Below are 18,760 nucleotides of genomic sequence, written 5' to 3'. Positions count from 1 at the left end.
ACTCAGCAATAAAAAGGAACACACTACTGACACATGCAACAACATATATGCACATTATTGTGCAGAGTGAAAGAAGCCAGTGAAAAAAAAGACAGATGATGTGATTCCATTTACATAAAATTCCAGAAGATGAAATTGAATCTATAGTGACAGAAAGCAGATTGGAAATTGGTTAGAGGAAAGAATGGATGCAGGAATGAATTACAGAAAGGCATAAGGAAACTTCTGGGAGTACTAGATCTGTTTTGTCTTGGTTGTGGTGTACACACATGTCAAAATGGATAAAATTTTACACTTCAAACAGTTTATTACACTATAGTTTATTAAACTACACTTTAAGTAGTTTACTATTATCTTTCTTTTTTTTTTTTTTATAAATTTATTTATTTTAGTTGGGGGCTAATTACTTGACAATATTGTAATAGTTTTTGCCATACATTGACATGAATCAGCCATGGGTTTACATGTGTTCCCCTTCCTGGACCCCCCACCCACCTCCCTCCCCATCCCATCCCTCTGGATCATCCCATTGCCCCGGCCCTGAGCCCTTGTCACATGCATCGAACATGGAATGGTGTTCTGTTTCACATATGATAATATACATGTTTCAATGCTATTCTCCCAGAACGTCCCACCCTCACCTTCTCCCTCAGAGTCCATAAAATTGTTCCATGCATCTGTGTCTCTTATTCTGACTCGCATATAGGGTTATTGTTACCATCTTTCAAATTCCATATATATGCATTAGTATACTATATTGTTGTTTTTCTTTCTGGCTTACTTCAGTCTGTATAATGGGCTCCAGTTTCATCCATCTCAGTAGAACCGATTCAAATGTATTTTTTTTAATGGCTGAGTAATATTCCATTGTGTATATGTACCACAGCTTCCTTATCCATTCGTCTGCTGATGGACATCTAGGTTGCTTCCATGTCCTGGCTATTGTAAACAGTGCTGCGATGAACATTGGGGTACACGCGTCTCTTTTATTATCTTTCATTTATACCTTCAAAATACTTTTTAAAGACATGTGGCTATTTCTACATGTTGTTATGAAGTGATTTATAGGATACATTAAATGAAAAGACAATATAAAAAGTACATATAATATGCCACTGTTTAAGAAACTGAAAGATATACCTACCTATCCATATTTTGCATATAAATAATTGCTTATATAAAAAAGTGAAGGGTAAACCATAAAAACAGGTTTTCTGTAGAGAGAGGAAAGAAATATAGTGGAGGTGATGATAAGAATATAAAGTTGATTCTTTAAATACACCTAATTCTGTAGATTTGGTTTTTGAAACATGTAAATAGTCTGCATAATTCTAAAACAAATTTAAAGAAGTTAACCTGTAAAATTGAAAGCAAAGTAAAACAAATGATTCCAACTATAAATCCAATTGGTGGTATCACCATACAGAGAAAAACTATTTCAAATAACTTTAAAATATGATAAATACGACTATGTATCTCTAGTGGTATATGTGTGAGTTGCGCAGTCGTGTCCAACTCTTTACATGGGCTGTAGCCCCCCAGGCTCCTCTGTCCATGGAATTCTCCAGGTGAGAATACTGGAGTGGGTAGCCATTCCCTTCTCCAGGGGCTCTTCCTGCCCCAGGGATCGAACCTGGGTCTCCTGCATTTCAGGCAGATTCTTTACTGTCTGAGCTGCAAGAGAAGCCCCTACTGGTATGTAACCCAAGACCAAAAAAAATGACTAAAGGGGAATCTTTGAAACTGTCTTTGCAGTTATCTATTCACTTTCTGAGTCCTCCTCTTTACCCATTTAATGACTTTGAAATGTTAGAGTCTAAAGACATGTGATCACTTGTGCTCATGATCCCTTTAATTTTACACAGGTACCCCACATATATTGGAGACGCTGTTCGGTTTCTTCTAGCTGCACCATTCACTCTGCCGTAAGTCAGAAAGATGAGCAGCAGGTTTGGAAACCTGGTGGATTCCCATTCAAATCTCATATCCTGCTCTGGGAAGAGAGTAGAATGCGAGGCAGCATTGTTAGATCTACAGTTCAGATCAGCATACTTCGCCTCTTAATCTTCTTGAAAGTGATTTTCTTTCATCTTTTCCAATTTGGATCCCAGGATGTGGTTTCCTCTTTTTTTTTTTTTTGTTCACACTATGGGCTTGGCCAGGCTGCATTTCTCCTTATGTTTATCAGTGACTGAGAATACCATTACCTATGCTTATACAGTTGATACCAGTACTGATGGCCAAAGCATGTGGATTGGTGTTTGTATTGCAGGGGGAGAGGAAGGGAGAGGACCGTGAAGACAAAAGGTTGCTGCAGGCTGCTGTCTTTGAGTAAGAAAGGCAGGGTGGGGTGGGGTGAATGTCGAGAGAGAAGGGTTTCCAATCAGCACCTTGTTCATTCACCATCTTGAGATGATTTATCCTTTTATAATCATAATTATTATGTCATTGTTTCCCATATTAATTGTGCCCTTTCTCCCAGGAGCTGGAGACTGTGGCCCCTTCTGCAAAATCCACTGTGCTTCGATTCCAAGGCCATCTCCCAGTGTCACCATCTCTTTGAGGGGCACACCTCCAAGAGATACAGATTGTCCAATGAAGAGAAAACCTGATAAAAATTCCCCTGTTCTTTGTACTAGAAAATAATTTTAGCATCGCACTCTGTCCATCTGGACATCATTAATATTGTCAACCACTCCCTTCAGTAGCCTTTAATGTCTAAATAATTACTCCCAGTGGCCATAATCCGACATGATGTCACTCCCCTCCTGATTTGCATTTCATAGATAACAGACAGCTTGGGAATTACAGGAGGCTTTGTGAGCTGTTCTGAAAGCCTAACACTCCCACCACCACCTCAATCACATCATGTCCCCTCCTCTAAATCTGTCACCCAACCGCACAACCTTCCCCCAGCCAATTACCCTCTTCCTTCTGTTACACCATCACTGGTTCTGTCTATACCAGGCTCATCATCTTGATTGATAAATGGAAACAGAGTTGACTAATCGGGACATTTCAATGCTTTGCTAAACATGGGCATCTTTAACGGGAATTTCGCCTTTTCATCCCGGTGTGTGAGAACCACTCCCCACCCCCCAATACATTCATCACTTTTTCACTTGGCAGTCCAACCTCTCTGCAGACACACAGCTACCAGCCCTGGTTGAGCCTAAGCTCTGGGTGCAGATGCCTCCAGTCTCATCCTGGTTGTCTTTCCAGTCATCCTTTTGTCCCCCTTTCCCTCATCCAGACAAGGACAAGCAGAAATGCTTCTCAGGAAGCCAGGGCTGGGCTATCAGGAAACAGAAAGTTGTTCTCTTGCTGAACATTTACTTGCTTTTCCTTTTTACCTCTTTTCACATGTTTTTTCCCTTTAATTTCTCATTTTCTTCCCCCGTCACCACTCAGTCCACTTTCTCACTGTCCTCCTAACCATCTCTTAGCCCTTCTCTTCCCAGTTAGTTATCTTCCTTCTCCACGTCGAGGTCCAGCCTTTGTCTACACAATACCAAGCATCTGGATATATGGTACAAACATGCTGTCACATACCCAGATGTTTCCAAACATCTGGGTGGTTTGGCACCCCACAGCAACGACAGCTGGATAATGGAATTAATTTTTCACTTTTCAGTCATCACTTGACATCCGATGGACAGAGTCTTATCAGCTGCAATCCTAGCACAGCCCATTATCTGCAAGCAGTTCTTTTTCTCCCCTCACATGGGGAATTATCTCTGTCAATCATTTTATTGTTGAAGAAAAAGGGAAGGAATGTGTGTCTTCTTGAGCCTGCGATACATCATCACTCTATGCCTCAGTTTTTTTCTCATTGAAAGAGCCAGTGGGAGCTGACAATTGCTTTAACCTTTCCCACCCCAGAGGCAGGGAGAAGAGAGAGAAAGACATGCAAACACTGTTTTCTACACACAAGTCGGGAGAAATTTGACAAGAACTTGTTTCTTACTAGAACCACTCTATCTGGTTTGAGATCTCCCCTCACCACCACCCCCATTTTCTCTTATACTCTTGGTACCACTCTATTTACAAGTGAAAGCGAAACGATGGCACTTTATTATTCCTGTCCGTTGTGTTCAGCCCACATTATGTTTGTATTTTTCTCAGGTAGCTTAGAACAACATTGCTCTGTTGCCTGGGGCCTTCAGGGGAGGGGTGGGTGGTCTTTAGAGGCTACCGCAGACAGCAAAGTGTTCATGTTATCTCTCCTTATATCTGGCGGCCTCAAAGTAACGTCCAGACCGTTGATGAAGCTTCAGGACATCACCAGGGTAGAATGGTAGAATCAGCATTATTTCTCTCCACCCCCCACCGCCCCCATCCCTACTGAAGGACAAATCCCTACAGAAGTACAGTAGCTGTGCATTCCCAGGGCTACAATCACTGAGGTGCATCTGTGTCTACACGTGCAAATTGGTGTGGCTTAATTAGTGTGTGTGTGTGTGTGTGTGTGTGTGTGTGTGTGTGTGTGCAGGCCATGCTTGAAGACCAAAGATGCAGGGAGTGGATCTGGTGGCTGTTTCTGTTTTCTGGAGATTTGGTGGAACAGAGACCCAGCTCCCAAGTCAGTGCAGTCAGAAAATATATCAGTCCATTCATTTAGGGAAAACGGATTCCACTGTGAGTGTCGGCCGGCGCCGTGTGGACGCGGCCTAAGTGGCCGCGGGGCGCGGCGGGTCAGAGAAGAGCCTGGGGTCGCCAGCCCACGCCCTCCCCGTCCCCGGGGTGGCGGTGTCACCCCGCTTCACATCCTCTGCGTCTGGCGCGCTGGCCGGGCTCCTCAGGAGGCGGCGGAGTGGCCTCGCCCCTCCCCCACCTATCCTTCCCTCCCCTCCCCCCGTCCTCGCCCTCCCTCCCTCCACCTTCTCCCAGAGGAGGTGACAGACGGGCCTGTAATTTGGTTCCATTCGCTCGACTGGAGCAACACCTGCCCCCCTCCCCTGGGACGCTAGGGTCTCATCCCAAACCGTACGAGCAGCCAAAGACAAATCCGGGCCCACATGCAAATACGGCGGCACAGGGGGGAGCCGCGCGCCCGAAGCCCGGCCTCCGCCCGGCGCGTCCGGCCGACAGACCGACAACATCAAAGCCCGCCTGAAGTTCCAACTGCTAAAAATCACCCCGAACTTTAATTGGGGTTTCAGAGGTATAAAAAATTAATCATTAGCTATTGTCGTAAGTAATATCTCCTCCGGCTCAAACCACAAGACAATAAAACCAAGTACCCGTCACTGAGGGCACTGAGGGCAAAGTTCAGAAGCGGAGCTGATCGGGGAGTGAGGTGGGCAGGTGTGTGCGCCAGTCCTGGGCCCCTGGCGTCGGTCCCACCCCGACACAGTATATGTCCCAGTCCTGGATGAGCTCATATTTTCTGTGTGAGTTTTTAGTGCCCCCACACAGTCTCCCTGGTAAAAACACTCATTTCTTTTGTCCACTTATTTAGAATTAGACCAGGGCACTAACCACTAGACCCTTCTGAACACTGAGGTCTAAGTGCTGTCAGGGTTGTTCTGCTAGAGTGACTCACTTTGGCTTATCCTGATACAGACCAATAAGATGTGGCGTTGTCCACCTCCAACCATCACAGCCACGCTCAGAACCACACCCTGTATGTACTCCTTGTCACCTGCTTCTCTTTGTGACGCTGAGGTCTCTCAACAGCAGAAGGTAAGTCTAAGGGGGCCAGGCCGGTGTCTAGGGACCAGGCTGCTTAAAAGAGAAAATCTGGTCTTTCAAAAAAGAATATTAGCTTTTTTTTTTTGTCCCACAGAAGAGAAGCTTTTGTATTTTTTCTCTCTTTTCCTGTTTTTCAAAGTATAAGCTTTTGAATTTTACTGCCCTTCAGCTTCCTTTTCCCATTCAAACCCTTACTAGCGTTGTGACCTTGAGCACGTTACTTGACTTCTCTGTGTCTTGGTGTCTTGTCTGTAACCTAGGAGTAATAAGAGCCCCTGACTTACTGAGTTTGAAGATTAAGTGAGTTAACGGGAGGTGCCTGGTAAAGGGTGAGTGCTAAGTGTTTGCAGTTGTTTTTACTCATATTGTTATTAGTTGTTCTTGTTGTTCAGTCGCACAGTCATGTCCTACTTTGGGACCCCATGGATGGCAGCACTACAGGCCTTCCTATCCCTCACTATCTCCCAAAGTTTCCCCAAGTTCATGTCCATTGAGTTGGTGATGCCATCCAGCCATCTCATCTACCGTCGCACTCATCTCCTTCTGCCTTCAATCTTTTCCAGCATCAGGAAGTTTTCCAATGAGTCAGCTGTTCACATCAGATGACCAAAATACTGGAGCTTCAGCTTCAGCATCAGTCCTTGCAATGAGTATTCAGGGTCGATTTCCCTTAACATTGACTGGTTTGACCTCCTTGCTGTCTAAGGGATTCTCAGCAGTCTTCTCCAGCACCACAGTTCGAAGGCATCAGTTCTTTGGTGCTCTGCCTTCTTTATGGTCCAGCTCTCACAACTGTACGTAACCACTAGGAAGACCATAGTCTGACTACATAGACCTTTGTTGGCAGAGTAACATCTTTGCTTTTCAACACACTGTCTAGGTTTGTCATAGCTTTCCTGCTCAGAAGCAGTCGTCTTCTGATTTCATGGCTGCAGTCACCATCCACAGTGATTTTGGAGCCCATGAAGAGGAAATCTGTCACTACTTCCACTTTTTCCCCTTCTGTTTGCCATGAAGTAGTGGGGCTGGATGCCATGATCTTAGTTTTTTTTAATATTTAGTTTTAAGCCGTCTCGTTCACTCTCCTCCTTCACCCTCATCAAGAGGTTCTTTAGTTCCTCTTAGCTTTCTGCTGGGCTTCCCTGGTATCTCAGCTGGTAAAGAATCTGCCTGCAATGCAGGAGACCCTGGTTTGATTCCTGGATCATGAAGATCCTCTGGAGAAGACAGTCTACGCACTCCAATGTTCTTGAGCTTCCCTGGTGGCTCAGCTGGTAAAGAATCCGCCTGCAATATGGGAGACCTGGGTTCGGTCCCTGGAATGGGAAGATCCCCTGGCAAAGGGAATGGCTACCCACTCCAGTATTCTGGCCTGGAGAATTCCATGAACTGTATAGTCAATCCATAGTGTAGCAAAGGGTCAGACACAACTGAGTGTCTTTCACTTTCACTTCAGCTTTCTGCCATTAGAGTGGTATCATCCACTTTTCTGAGGTTGTTGATATTTCTCCTGCCTATTTGTTATTAGTTGCCAGGCTACTGATTACATGCCACAGCAGACAGCCTGAGGTTGAAGTGTGCAACGAGCAGTGTCACACACTTCTAGATGGTTCTGCCACTGAGAGGATGTGGGTGTGAGGCTGGATGAGTCACTTAACCCTTCAGTGTGTGGTCTACCCTGGTGCCAGGCCTGAAGGACTTACAAAGATAGCCTGCGTGACAGATTTGTGACCTGAAAGGATGTGCTTGGGGTGGTTATGACTATGGTTAGTGGTCCTCAGGCCTTCACAGGTGCAACTGTCCAAGGGGAATGGTGGGTCCTCACTCCTGAGTCCCCAGAATGCTTTCTACTCCACGTCACCCCCTCACCCCAGCTCCTGACCAACAGCTAAGAGAATGCATCTGACTTTTTATTTTCACATCTTCAAAATCTGCCTGAGTTGGGCTCTGGCTGTGTGCTTGTTCTGTCGCATTCTAGTGACCCTTTCTCCCTTCCCCATGATCTCCCTGGGCTGTAGTTAGCCACCCGCCAGCTACCCCATCAGAGCCTGCCCAGCAGCCTTGGCCTTGGCCTTCTGTGCTGAAGTAGCCATTTATGTCCATCCATGACGGGGCAGGAAGAGTGGTGAGAAGAGCAGGTGAATAAGAGCAAGTGCCAAAATTAAGGAGGACAGAGGGTGAATTTTTAAAATAGAAGGAGGACTACCACAGAGACAGTCATCTGTTTGGAGGAAAAAGATAATCAGAAAACGTGAGTTAGATCAGCTGTGAAATCCCCCTCAAAAAATGTGGGTGCTCACTGATGACATTCAGGAAATATTTAATTTGTTTCACTGTGATAATGGTAGTCTTTCCAGGTGGCGCTAGTGGTAAAGAACCTGCCTGCCAATGCAGGAGACATGAGAGATACGGTATTTTAGTTCTGTTAATAATAATTTTAAAAGAGTCCCATAACTTTTAAAAATACTTACTGATGTATTTATGGATGAAATGGTGTGATGTTTGGGATTTGCTTCAAATCATCCAAGGAGGTACTTGGAGAAACATGGTTAAGTATGTAAATGAAATGTCCCCGACTTTAGAATCCCTTAGCTTCAGAAGATGTTCTTAAAACGTCCGTAAGAATTTTTTTTTTTTTTAATGTAGTCGCTCAGAAAGTTCATGCGGTTGATTTACTCACCAGGCTCCAGTGACTCACACCTGAACTAAGGTAACCTCCCCACTCCTTCTCCCCCACCCCCACTCCAGTCCTGCTCACCCCCCACTGCTCACAGGCTAACAGCCAACCATCATACTGCTCCACAGAGTCAGCTCTGGAAGATTCTTTCCTCTCCTGCCCTTCAGTCAGTCAGACCTAATGTCCTTTTCCTCCTATTCCTCCCATCCTGACCTCAGCCCAAAAAATCCTAGGGAGGCCTCCCTTTTTCTTCCATCCACCAGATCTTGCCCCTCTTCCCTGCGATTCAAGAAGCTCATCAAATCTTCCCTTTTCTTTCTTTTTTTTAAATTGAAGTCTAGTCAATTTACAATATTGTGTTAGTTTCAGACATATAGCAAAGTGATTCTGTTATATACATATATATACATATATGTGTATATATACTAGTATATATACAAAAATCTTATATATATATAGTTGTATGTATGCAACAATCCCATGTATATATGTGTGTGTGTGTGTGTGTGTGTGTGTGTATGTATATATATTCTTTTCCAGTTTCTTTGCTATTATGGTTTATTACAGGATATTGAATATAGTTACCTGTGCTATAGAGTAGGTTCTTGTTGTTTTTCTATTCTATATATAGTAGTGTGTATCTGTTAATCCCAAACTTCTAAATTATCCCTCCCTTTTCCCTACCTCCTTCCCCTTTGATAACCATAAGTTTGTTTTGTCCGTGAATCTATTTCTGTTGTATAAATAAGTTCATTTGAATCATTTCTTTAGATTCCACATATAAGTGATATCATGCAGTATTTGTCTTTGTCTGACTTCACTTAGTATGATAATCTCTAGGTCCATCCACGGTGCAGCAGTTGGCATTATGAATTCTTCCCTTTTCTTGACATCTTTCTTGAATGATCAGCAAGGAAATGAGGAACCTCCTGAGCCTGACCTGGATATATTTAGCAAAATTGAATTGAAAATTTCAATAATCACTCTCTTCACTACCTCAAAAATAATTTAATTGTTTAATTTAACTTTTGAAAAAGTTATCTGCCTTAAGAGCCAGTACAGAAAATATTATTGGGATCCGAAGTTGCCTGGATATATTCTAAGTGCTTTACGTGAATTAACTTAATTAATCTTCCTAATAATACTACAGGGTAGGTACTATTATCACCCCCATTTTATAGGTGAGAAAACTGAGGCACAGAGTTAAGTAATTTATTCAAGGCCACAGCTGTTAATAGTTAGCAGGAGAGCTGAGGTTCACAGCATTCAGTGCAATGAGAAAAACCAAGATGAAAAAAGAAAACTCATAAGCCACCCCTCCTACATGGAGTGGAGTGGGGCTCTCAGACGTGTACGTAACTTTAGATATATGTGCTTATGGTTTATTTCATGGATTCCTGTTTACTTAGCTATGATATTTTCTGTCTGACAGGACAGGGATTATTACTGTCTGAATTTTTGTAGAGTTAATAATGTATCATATGCGGATGAATACAGTTGGTAGAGACCATGAATCCTGAATATGTGAATGAATTATTAACATATCATTATTTTAGCTTCTCTCCTATAACTTCCTATGCATGCTATAAATACAAAGTTAATAATAATTGCTTACATTTATCAAGCAGTTACTATATTCTTTCTACTCTGGAAACACTCTGCCTTATCCCAGACCAACCTCACAGCAGCATTTGAGAAGGGTGCGTGTATTATCCCATCCCGTACATTTGAAAAAGAAGGAAATACAGTCAACATGTTCAACATCACACATTTAGAACAAGTTGAAACCAGGGTCTGAACATGGCCTCCGAGTCATAGGTCTCAAACACAGTGCTGGGATGAAGACAAATTCTGGCAGAATGATGTTTATACCTGAGGTTCAGAGAGCAGAGCAACTCATGCTGCCCAAAGAAATTAAGGAAAGTTTTGCAAAGTGGCTACACTTGTGTTGGGTGACACTGGAATTTTCTGGGCAAAACACAAAATTGGAGGAGAGCATTCCAGGCAGAGGGAAAGCAAGTGCAGGTTATAAAGGACAGGTATCTCTAGGGAAGTGAGGAAACCTAAATTTGGCAGGAACATTTAATTTCAGGGAGAGTGGCTGAAGATGATGTTAGAGAGGATATGGAGCAAGGTTGTGAAAGATTTCTGTGCCCAGAGAAAGAATTTAAATTCTATTATTTTTATAGTCATTGAAGAGCCAAGAAACATTCCCAGAAAGGGGATAATATGCTAACTTTAAAGGGGCAATGTGAGGATATGGATGTTCTTGGGGAGCCTTGATATGCAGAGGGGTGTGCATGGGGGAGGCCAAGGAGCCAGGCTCACCCATGTGGTGGTGTCCACTGACACACGGACAGTGTCATTGTCAGATTTCTCTGGGAGGGGCTGGTCCAGAACTGCCTCTAGCCTGCAGGGTCTTCCCAGGACAGACACATGCTTGACCCAGTAAGCGGAGCACAGTCTCAGTCTTAGCCTCCACGTGTCCTCTGAATGAGTAGACGGGTATGTGCACTACAGATACTGCATTCCTTTGATGTCTGATCTGAAACTTCCCCTGAGCACATAGGAGAAGAGATGGGGTGCAGGGGCCAAGGGTGGGGTGTGTGCATGGCACAACAGCCCCTCTAGCAAAGGAAAGCCATGGTATATCATGGATAAAGGTGTTCCTGCGTGCTGAGTTGCTTCAGTCGTGTACGATTCTTTGTAACCCCATGGACTTAGCCTGCCAGGCTCTTCTGTCTATGGGATTCTCCAAGCAAGTATACTTGAGTGGGTTGCCATGCCCTCCTTCAGGGTATCTTCCCAACCCAGGGATCAAACCCACGTCTCTTGCATGGGTAGGCGAGTTCTTTACCACTAGCACCACCTGGGAACCTCAGATAAGGGCAAGAGGCTTTGATAAACTGACAAACATGACTTTGTGACTCTAGACAAGTTATTTAATTTCCCTGAGACTCAAGTTCTTCATATATTCAATGGAGACAAAAGTACCTATCGCACTGGATTGTTGGGCATTAAGTGAGGTAATACCTGCAAAGCACTGACTCGGTAAGCACATGGCGCACACTCAATACATGTTAGCTATTAATATTTCTACTACTACCAATACTAAATGAGATAGTCCTTCTAAGCCTGGAGAGAGAGTATCAGCTGTACACACATTCAAGTTAACTGTCCCCACTCCCTCAACTCCTGCAGCCCTGAACTTCCATGGGAGGAAGATGGGCATCCAGAGACTGACAACAGTGATGGGACCTGGATAAATCCAGTGTTAGAGAGGTTGACTCTGTCTACTTACCTCATCATAGCATCAGGGGATGCTTGTTCAAGAGCCACTGGAGGAAGCCCCAAGAACAGGGTTCATACGGGAAGCAGGCATTCCCGGCCCCAGTCCTCCACCTCCATCCAGCCTCATTTCTTTTTGTTGTTGTTGTGGGGAATATTATTTTGTTTTTTTAACTTTTTATTTTTATTGGGGTATAGCTGATTAACAATGTTGTGAGAGTTTTTGGTGAACAGCAAAGGGACTCAGCCCTACATATACATGTACCCATTCTCCCCCAAACTCCCCTCCCATCCAGGCTGTCACATAACACTGAGCACTGTTCCATGAGCTATACAGTAGGTCCTTGTTGGTTATCGATTTTAAATATAGCCGAATGTACAGGTCCATTCCAAACTCCCTAACTATCCCTCCCCCCACATCCTCCCCCCCAGCAGCCATAAGTTTGTTCTCTAAATCTATGAGGCTGTATCTGTTTTATAAGTTCATTTGTATCATCTCTTTTTAGATTCCACATATAAGGGATGTCATTCGATATTTCTCTTTCTTGTTTCACTCACTATGACAATCTCTAGGTCCATCTATGTTGCTGCAAATGGCTTTATTTCATTCTTTTTAACGCCAGCCTCATTTCTTTCCATACCCGTTTCCCCTGACCTCAGGCTACTCTTCCTTTCCCAGTGTATCCCACCACCCACTCTCTCCGCTGCTTCCCCTCCCGTTCTCCTCCCTGAGCAAGGGAAGGTTTTTTCCCCAGAACTTTTGCCCCTTTTCTCTGGATGTCTCCAGACAGTGGCAGAAGTGAGGGGACATTTGGACATAGAAATACGGAGCCCAGGTGTCCTTGTCAGCTGGGCCAGGTGGGGTCTAGGTTTTCTGGGGAGCAACAATGCCCTGATAAGTTGCTGAACATTGGGGCCAGAGAGCAGAAGGGAAGAGGGGCAGTAGGAGGAACCATGGTCCCCTGTCTGCCTACGGAGGGAGCAAGCTGAAGGTGAAGGGGGAGGCTGCTGCCAGTGGGGAGTGGTGGGCCATCCCACGGGCTGTGTTAGTAGCCTTAGCACAGGCCAGGTTAACAAGATGTGAGAAGGAAGGGCACTGTGAGTGGCAGCAATTGTGGAGACTGCTGGCTAGGCAGAGCTGGTCTCTCCTCTAAGGCTACCTCCTCAGAGAGGCCTTTCCTAACAACTCTATCTAAAACAACACCCTCCAGGAGTTTGGGGGAGAATGGATACTTGTATATGTATGGCTGAGTCCCTTAGTTGTCCACATGAAACTATCACAACATTGTTAATTGGCTGTCTTCCCATATAAAATAAAAAATTCTTTTTTAAATAATAAAATAACACCCTCCCCCAGTACCCCCGGCTGCTATTCTCTATTTCCTCACCCTGCTTTATTTTTCTTCATAGCATTTAGCAATGCCTGCAGTTAACTACTGTTTGTTGCCAGTATACTGCTCTTCTCCCTAGACTCTGTCATTTGTTACTCTATTTTTAGTACCTTAGACTGGATCCCTGGGACACAGTAGGTCCTCAATAAATACTGGTTGAATGTAAGAGTGAGTGATCACCATTGTCATGATCGGGAGCTACTCCCCTACCTATGGCTGAATACTCAGAGTCCATGCCATGTTCTAGGGAGGAGTCAGTCACCCGCTGGTCCAGCAGAGTGCCAGTGTTGCCCTGCTTTTTAGAGAATGCTCTGAAGCCTCAGATTTGAAGTGATATTGCGAAGATCCTCTCCTGAGATCATATGGACTGTGTCCCTAGATAGGGATGGGATGTTGCCCTTTGTCCATGCCTGCCCTCCGTCCAACTCCAGGGGCAAGAGACTTAGTCTAGAGAGGTGAGTTAATAGGCTCTTCCTGGATGTCAGTGAGAGGATTGTCTTGGTCAATCGGAAGTTGGGGTCCTAAACCAGGAAAGGGAGCCTAGAAGTTGACTTCGTTTTCTTGACATAGGAGCAGGGCCGACTTTTCTGTACTACAATAGAGAAACTCTGTAAGGACTGGGCATAGGCACACTCCTCGAGCTGGGGAGGAAGACCTGTGAACACTCAACCCAAAGACAGTGTGGGTGTGCAGACCAAATAACTAGCCACTGCTGCAGGGACCACAACTTGGTTCAGATAAAAGGCCGAAGAAGCCACCATTATTTTTCATGTCCGAGAAAGTGCTTTCCTCAGCTGAAGAAGAGAATTAAGTCTCATTGATCACGTATCTGTGAACACGACTACAAGATACTGGGGTGAAAAGTGAAAAATGCTCAGAATCCCAGACAATTTATAACTGTATAACCAACCATCCACATAATCACATTTTTTACTTTGCAACCAGAGATTTGGTGTGATATTGACTCATAATTGATAATATTCTATGTGTGTGTACATATACACATATAAATAGTTTTTAAGTTATTCATGTCTTCTGCTTGTAGACAGAATATTTCACATTTTTATATTAAGTATATAGGCTATTGTGGTGTCCTAAAGTTTCCCGGGGTAGCAAACAGTCGGACATGACTTAGCGACTGAACTACACAACAACATGGGCTTTTGTAAATGATATTCTTCATCTCTCCAGTTTGGTCCAGGGTTTAATTAATTTTCCTTACTTGCAGGTATTATGTCCTCAATCTATGTCCTGATTAGATGTCTCAGCGCTCCAACGGTAAAGTGTACCCTATTCTTAGTAAGTACCATAAGGACTGAGAGTCATCATACCAGGGATCTTCTCATTGCCATTAAGTAGCCATGTGACTTAGACACTTAGACTCTTTGCACCTCAGTTTCCCAACTCTAATTTGAAGAAACTGGGCTAGTTACTAAATTTTCTTTTAGAGCAAAGTTAATCTATGATTCAAGCAATGTTTTAATATAAACACTCTAATTTTTTTCGTCATTGAGAGAAACACAATCTATGTCACCATCATATGTGGAGCGTCTGTTTATAGACGGATCAATGTCCAAGTTCAGGAAGAGCAACGAACATCTCAATACATGTTAGATTTAGTTTTGTTGTTGTTGTTGTTTTAATTAGTTGCTTTCTGAGGAATTGAGTCCATTAAGATATTTTATGCTCAGCCAGTATGTTCATTATTTTTAGACAGTATGTTTAAAATAAAGGAGATGACTTTATTTGATACCTTTATTTATATGCAAAACAGCGCACCATTCATGAGATATGAAAAACTCGTCAGATAGAAACCAGATTATATCTATTTTCACTACAAAATATTGCATTATATAAAGCAACAGAGACACAAAAAAACCCTGAAAAGACTAAATTCTTTGGATAGCAGATGTGGTTCTTTTTTTTTTCCTTATCTCTAAAATACACTCCTTGTTTTAAGAGTTTCACAGCTGAGAACATGAAACATTATCAGGTTATAGACTTTTCTTTTTGGTTGTCACAGAGGAAAGTAGTTCTGAATTCCTTTTTTTTTTTTTTTAGGAAAATAACTTAATTTCCTAAAACCATCCCACACACAAATATCACACGCGCACACACACACAAAGAAGCTACTCTCCTTTTAAACGGTTTGCAAAGTACTTTTCAGACATAACTACGGATAAGGATAACAACGCTTACTTTTTAAAAAACTATAATAGTGAAGTGCTAGTGTTGCTGATCTCACAATAAAAGAACCAACAAACATCTTAATATATAAAATATGTTTAGAAACAGGGAGGTGTGGGAAATTTGTTATACAAGTGCAATATAATTAGAGCAAAAAGAAAGACCACAGTATAATCTCAACAAACACTGTAAAAAGTTAGACATAATTATTCCACAAGGAGAAAGTGTAAACACTTGACTATAAATAAATTGGCACAGAGTATCCAAAGTAAAATTATCACCACTCTGAAAAATAAATGTCTGAAAAAAATACTCTACTCCTTCTAACATAAATAAAAATAGGTTGTCTTTTTCTAACTGCACCTATGGGTCCACATGTTTAAGGTCACAAATAGATGTTTTTGGATATATAAAGGGGCACTTTGCCTGAAAAAGCAATCAGATATTAAATTTTCCATTTAAATATGGATTCTCCTGTCTCCAGTAGCATCAGACCTTGGGGTTAAAAATCTCACCAAACTCAAATCTCTCCACAGTGTCTGTTTGTTCTCAACGTGTCTTTTTAGCCTTACCAAATAGTCTAGGCTTGTCTGTTTCATTTGGATTCTAATACAACCTTTCTTTTCACAACAGAACAAAGTTTTCTGTGTTCCACCTTTCTGTGCCTTAAATCTTTGCCCTGGAGGCGATTCCCTCCCCTCTCCTCCCCTCCGAATGTTTGGTGATTTGTCAATTAGAAAAAATAGCCAGATAGTCTAAAGATAAAAGCCCAGACTCAGCTTCTGCCCCTCATGCTTTCAGAACAGGAAGATCTGTGGGAGATGAATGCAGGAGAACTCAGTCTCCAGTGAGCTAAAGCAACAATCCCTAAAGGGATCCTAACACGTGGAGGGGAGGCCTGGAGGTCACTCGTCTAGGTACCTCCAGGAGGTTCGCCTTGCCTGAAACACACTGCTTGCAGGCCCCAGGACTCCCCAGACAACCCCACCCTTCTGGAATCGGAAACCTTACAGAGTCGCCCGGCTGACAGGAGAGAACACAGTGCGAGCCTCCTCCCGGGTACAAGGCCTGGTGGCCGCCGTTCTGCTGGGCTGCCGCCTCCGCCGCCATCCCCGCGGCGGCCGCCCGGGTGGGCCGCGTTTCACCCACTCCCGGCCAGGCGGCCCCTAGCCGCGACCCCGGCCCTAGACGTCCAGGACGTGGTTGAGATAGGAGATGTAGCAGATGGCCAGGCGCAGGATCTCGATCTTGGATAGCTTCTTGTCCGGGGGCAGCGTGGGCAGCAGTTTGCGGAGCTCGGCGAAGGCCAGGTTGAAGGCCTCCACGCGAATGCGCTCGCGGGTGGCGTGGGCCGAGCGGTACTTGGCGGTGGCGCGCCGGCGGCGGCGCTTCTCCTCGCGGCTCAGCTGCGGCGGGTGCGGGTAGAGCGCGGCCCGGCTGCCGCCCTTGCCGTCGGCCTCCTCCACCGGCTCCACATCTGACACGCTGCCCAGCACCTTGGCGTCTGCGCCGCCCAGCGACTCCGGGTCCGAGTGCGCCGAGCTGGGGTGGTCCGAGTCGGCGGCTTGGTCCGGACTCAGCATCATTTTGGAGGCTGAGGGGGAGTCAGAAAAGCGATCAGTAAAAGGAAATGGGGGGCGGGGGGGTGTCCTTCTTTGGATAGGAGCGAGAGCGGGCGGGGGCCTAGCCCTCCGGGCCTCCGCGCGGCCCGGGCCAACTTCCAACGGCGGTCCGGCTCGCTCCTCCGAGCGGGTCCCGCGGGGAGGGAGCGCGCCGAGGCGGGCAGACCCGAGGGCCAAGACCCGAGCCTCCGCCTGGCTCAGGAGCCGGAGAGGCCTCGCCTTGGCCCAGGCCGCATCCCGGACCTGACACTGCCGCCTCCGGGAGGCCGAGACTGGCCTGCGGGACTGCTCCGGGGAACCGCCGCCGGCCTGCGAGGCCGCCGCTGGGTTTTGTGCTTCCTTCGACTAAATACAACTCGGCCATTCCGCCTGCCTCACTTCTTCTCCGACCCTGACAAACGAATGAATCCGAACGACGAATCCACCTGGGTTTTGCTGCGGGACGGGGAGACACGGAGCGGGCTTCCGGCCCAGAGGCCCTGGGGCGAAGCCGCGGGAGAGCCGGGCGCCCGCGGGCCTCGAGTGGGGCTGGGGAAAGCGGCGTCCGGGGCTTCAGAGGAACTCAGCCCCGAGTACAGATGGCCCGGAGTGGGAAGGCTTCCCCGTATCCCTCGCTCTTCTCCGCAATAATCAAGAGATGACTGAACCAACGTGAAGGCTCCTTTCAATAGCAAATGGACTCTTATGCCCTCTCAGGCTCCAGAAGCACCATCTGTCACACAGACAGCTACACACTTCGGGGACCTAGGGACGCGGCGACGTGGGATAAGACAATGCGCCCGCAGTCTGCCGACCACCTCCCAGGAAAAGGTCGGCTGCCGGATGGCTGCAGGAGGAAAGGAGGGAAGGCATGGGCCGGGGGGCAGGCGGGCGCCGCGCCTGCTACCCCGGCCCAAGCTGCAAACCCAACCCTCAAAGTTCGGTGCTCCGGGTCGCAGAGTCGGGAGCCCGCAGCGGTCCCCGGACCGCTTGGCCGAGGCCGAGGTGGTCTGGCCTCAGATTCCTCTAAGGATGCGCTCGTAGAAAGGCCGCCGTGCCCTACTCCTCCTGGGCGCCTAGGGGACTGGCCCCGATTGCGCGCCTACTGGGATAGGGTCACTCCCAGCCTTGGGGCTTCAAGGAAATTCGGGCTTCGAGAAGGGGTCCGGCAGGCAGGAAAGGCACCTGCTGGGGCTATGCGCACCGATCGCGGGCGCCGGGAGGGCGGACCAGGCTGCGAGCCCCGGGCCCCGCGTGTGCGGCTGGGCAGGAGGGGTGCTAGCCGGGGAATAGGTCGCGTCTGCAACTTGCAGGTTTGCTCCTAGACAAAAGCTGGGGCTGTGCGATCTGCTTCCAGCATCGCACTTGCTTAGGTGAGAATTTGGCTTTAAGGCGGCTTTCATTTCCCTACCAGGAAAACCAGTCCTCTAAGGCAAAATAAAAACAAGTGCTCCAAGTGAATTACATGTGACTCTTTGGGCTTTTCACGTACACGTTTATAAGTAGAACAGCTTGCAGCTACACCTTCGCCTTGCAAGGGTATAAATAAATAGGCAACTAATGGAAAATTACAATAAACCACAACATAGTTGTAGATCGGATGAAAAGTTCCTGGGTTGCCCTCAAAGCATGTTATATTCTTCTCCAGGTGTCTTTTAAAAATATTCATATACAACATGTCGTATATGCATTTTGTTTTTTCAGGCATTCATGAAATACTCTATAAATGCGATATGCATAGTCTAACTTAGTTCCAAGCTGGGAAAAAAGCATTTAAAGGAGGCTTACCTTGTAAAAGCCCTTTCGATAATCTTTTCTCCAATCTTTTAGAGTTAAAATCCCAGGGAATAGCGGGGAGAAATTCCAAAATATATTAAAAGCAGCAAATATTTATTACATTCAAAAATGAAAAAGCAGCTGTC

The 18,760-nt window shown here is 45.6% G+C and overlaps 1 protein-coding gene across 1 annotated transcript; it reads right to left on the bottom strand.

Annotated features, from left to right (window-relative positions):
- Positions 1-14,791: 14,791 nt before the first annotated feature.
- On the bottom strand, positions 14,792-16,952 carry NHLH2 (nescient helix-loop-helix 2). The gene has a single exon (XM_081493320.1). It carries the CDS (start codon positions 16,821-16,823, stop codon positions 16,422-16,424), a length of 402 nt encoding a protein of 133 aa, XP_081349446.1. The 5' UTR covers positions 16,824-16,952; the 3' UTR covers positions 14,792-16,421.
- Between the last annotated feature and the right edge of the window lie 1,808 nt (positions 16,953-18,760).

The sequence above is a fragment of the Giraffa tippelskirchi genome, chromosome 5, assembly GCF_054371585.1.
Source record: "Giraffa tippelskirchi isolate mGirTip1 chromosome 5, T2T-mGirTip1v1.2.pri, whole genome shotgun sequence".
Lineage (NCBI taxonomy): Eukaryota > Metazoa > Chordata > Mammalia > Artiodactyla > Giraffidae > Giraffa > Giraffa tippelskirchi.
This window is presented reverse-complemented; position numbering and strand designations above follow the sequence as displayed.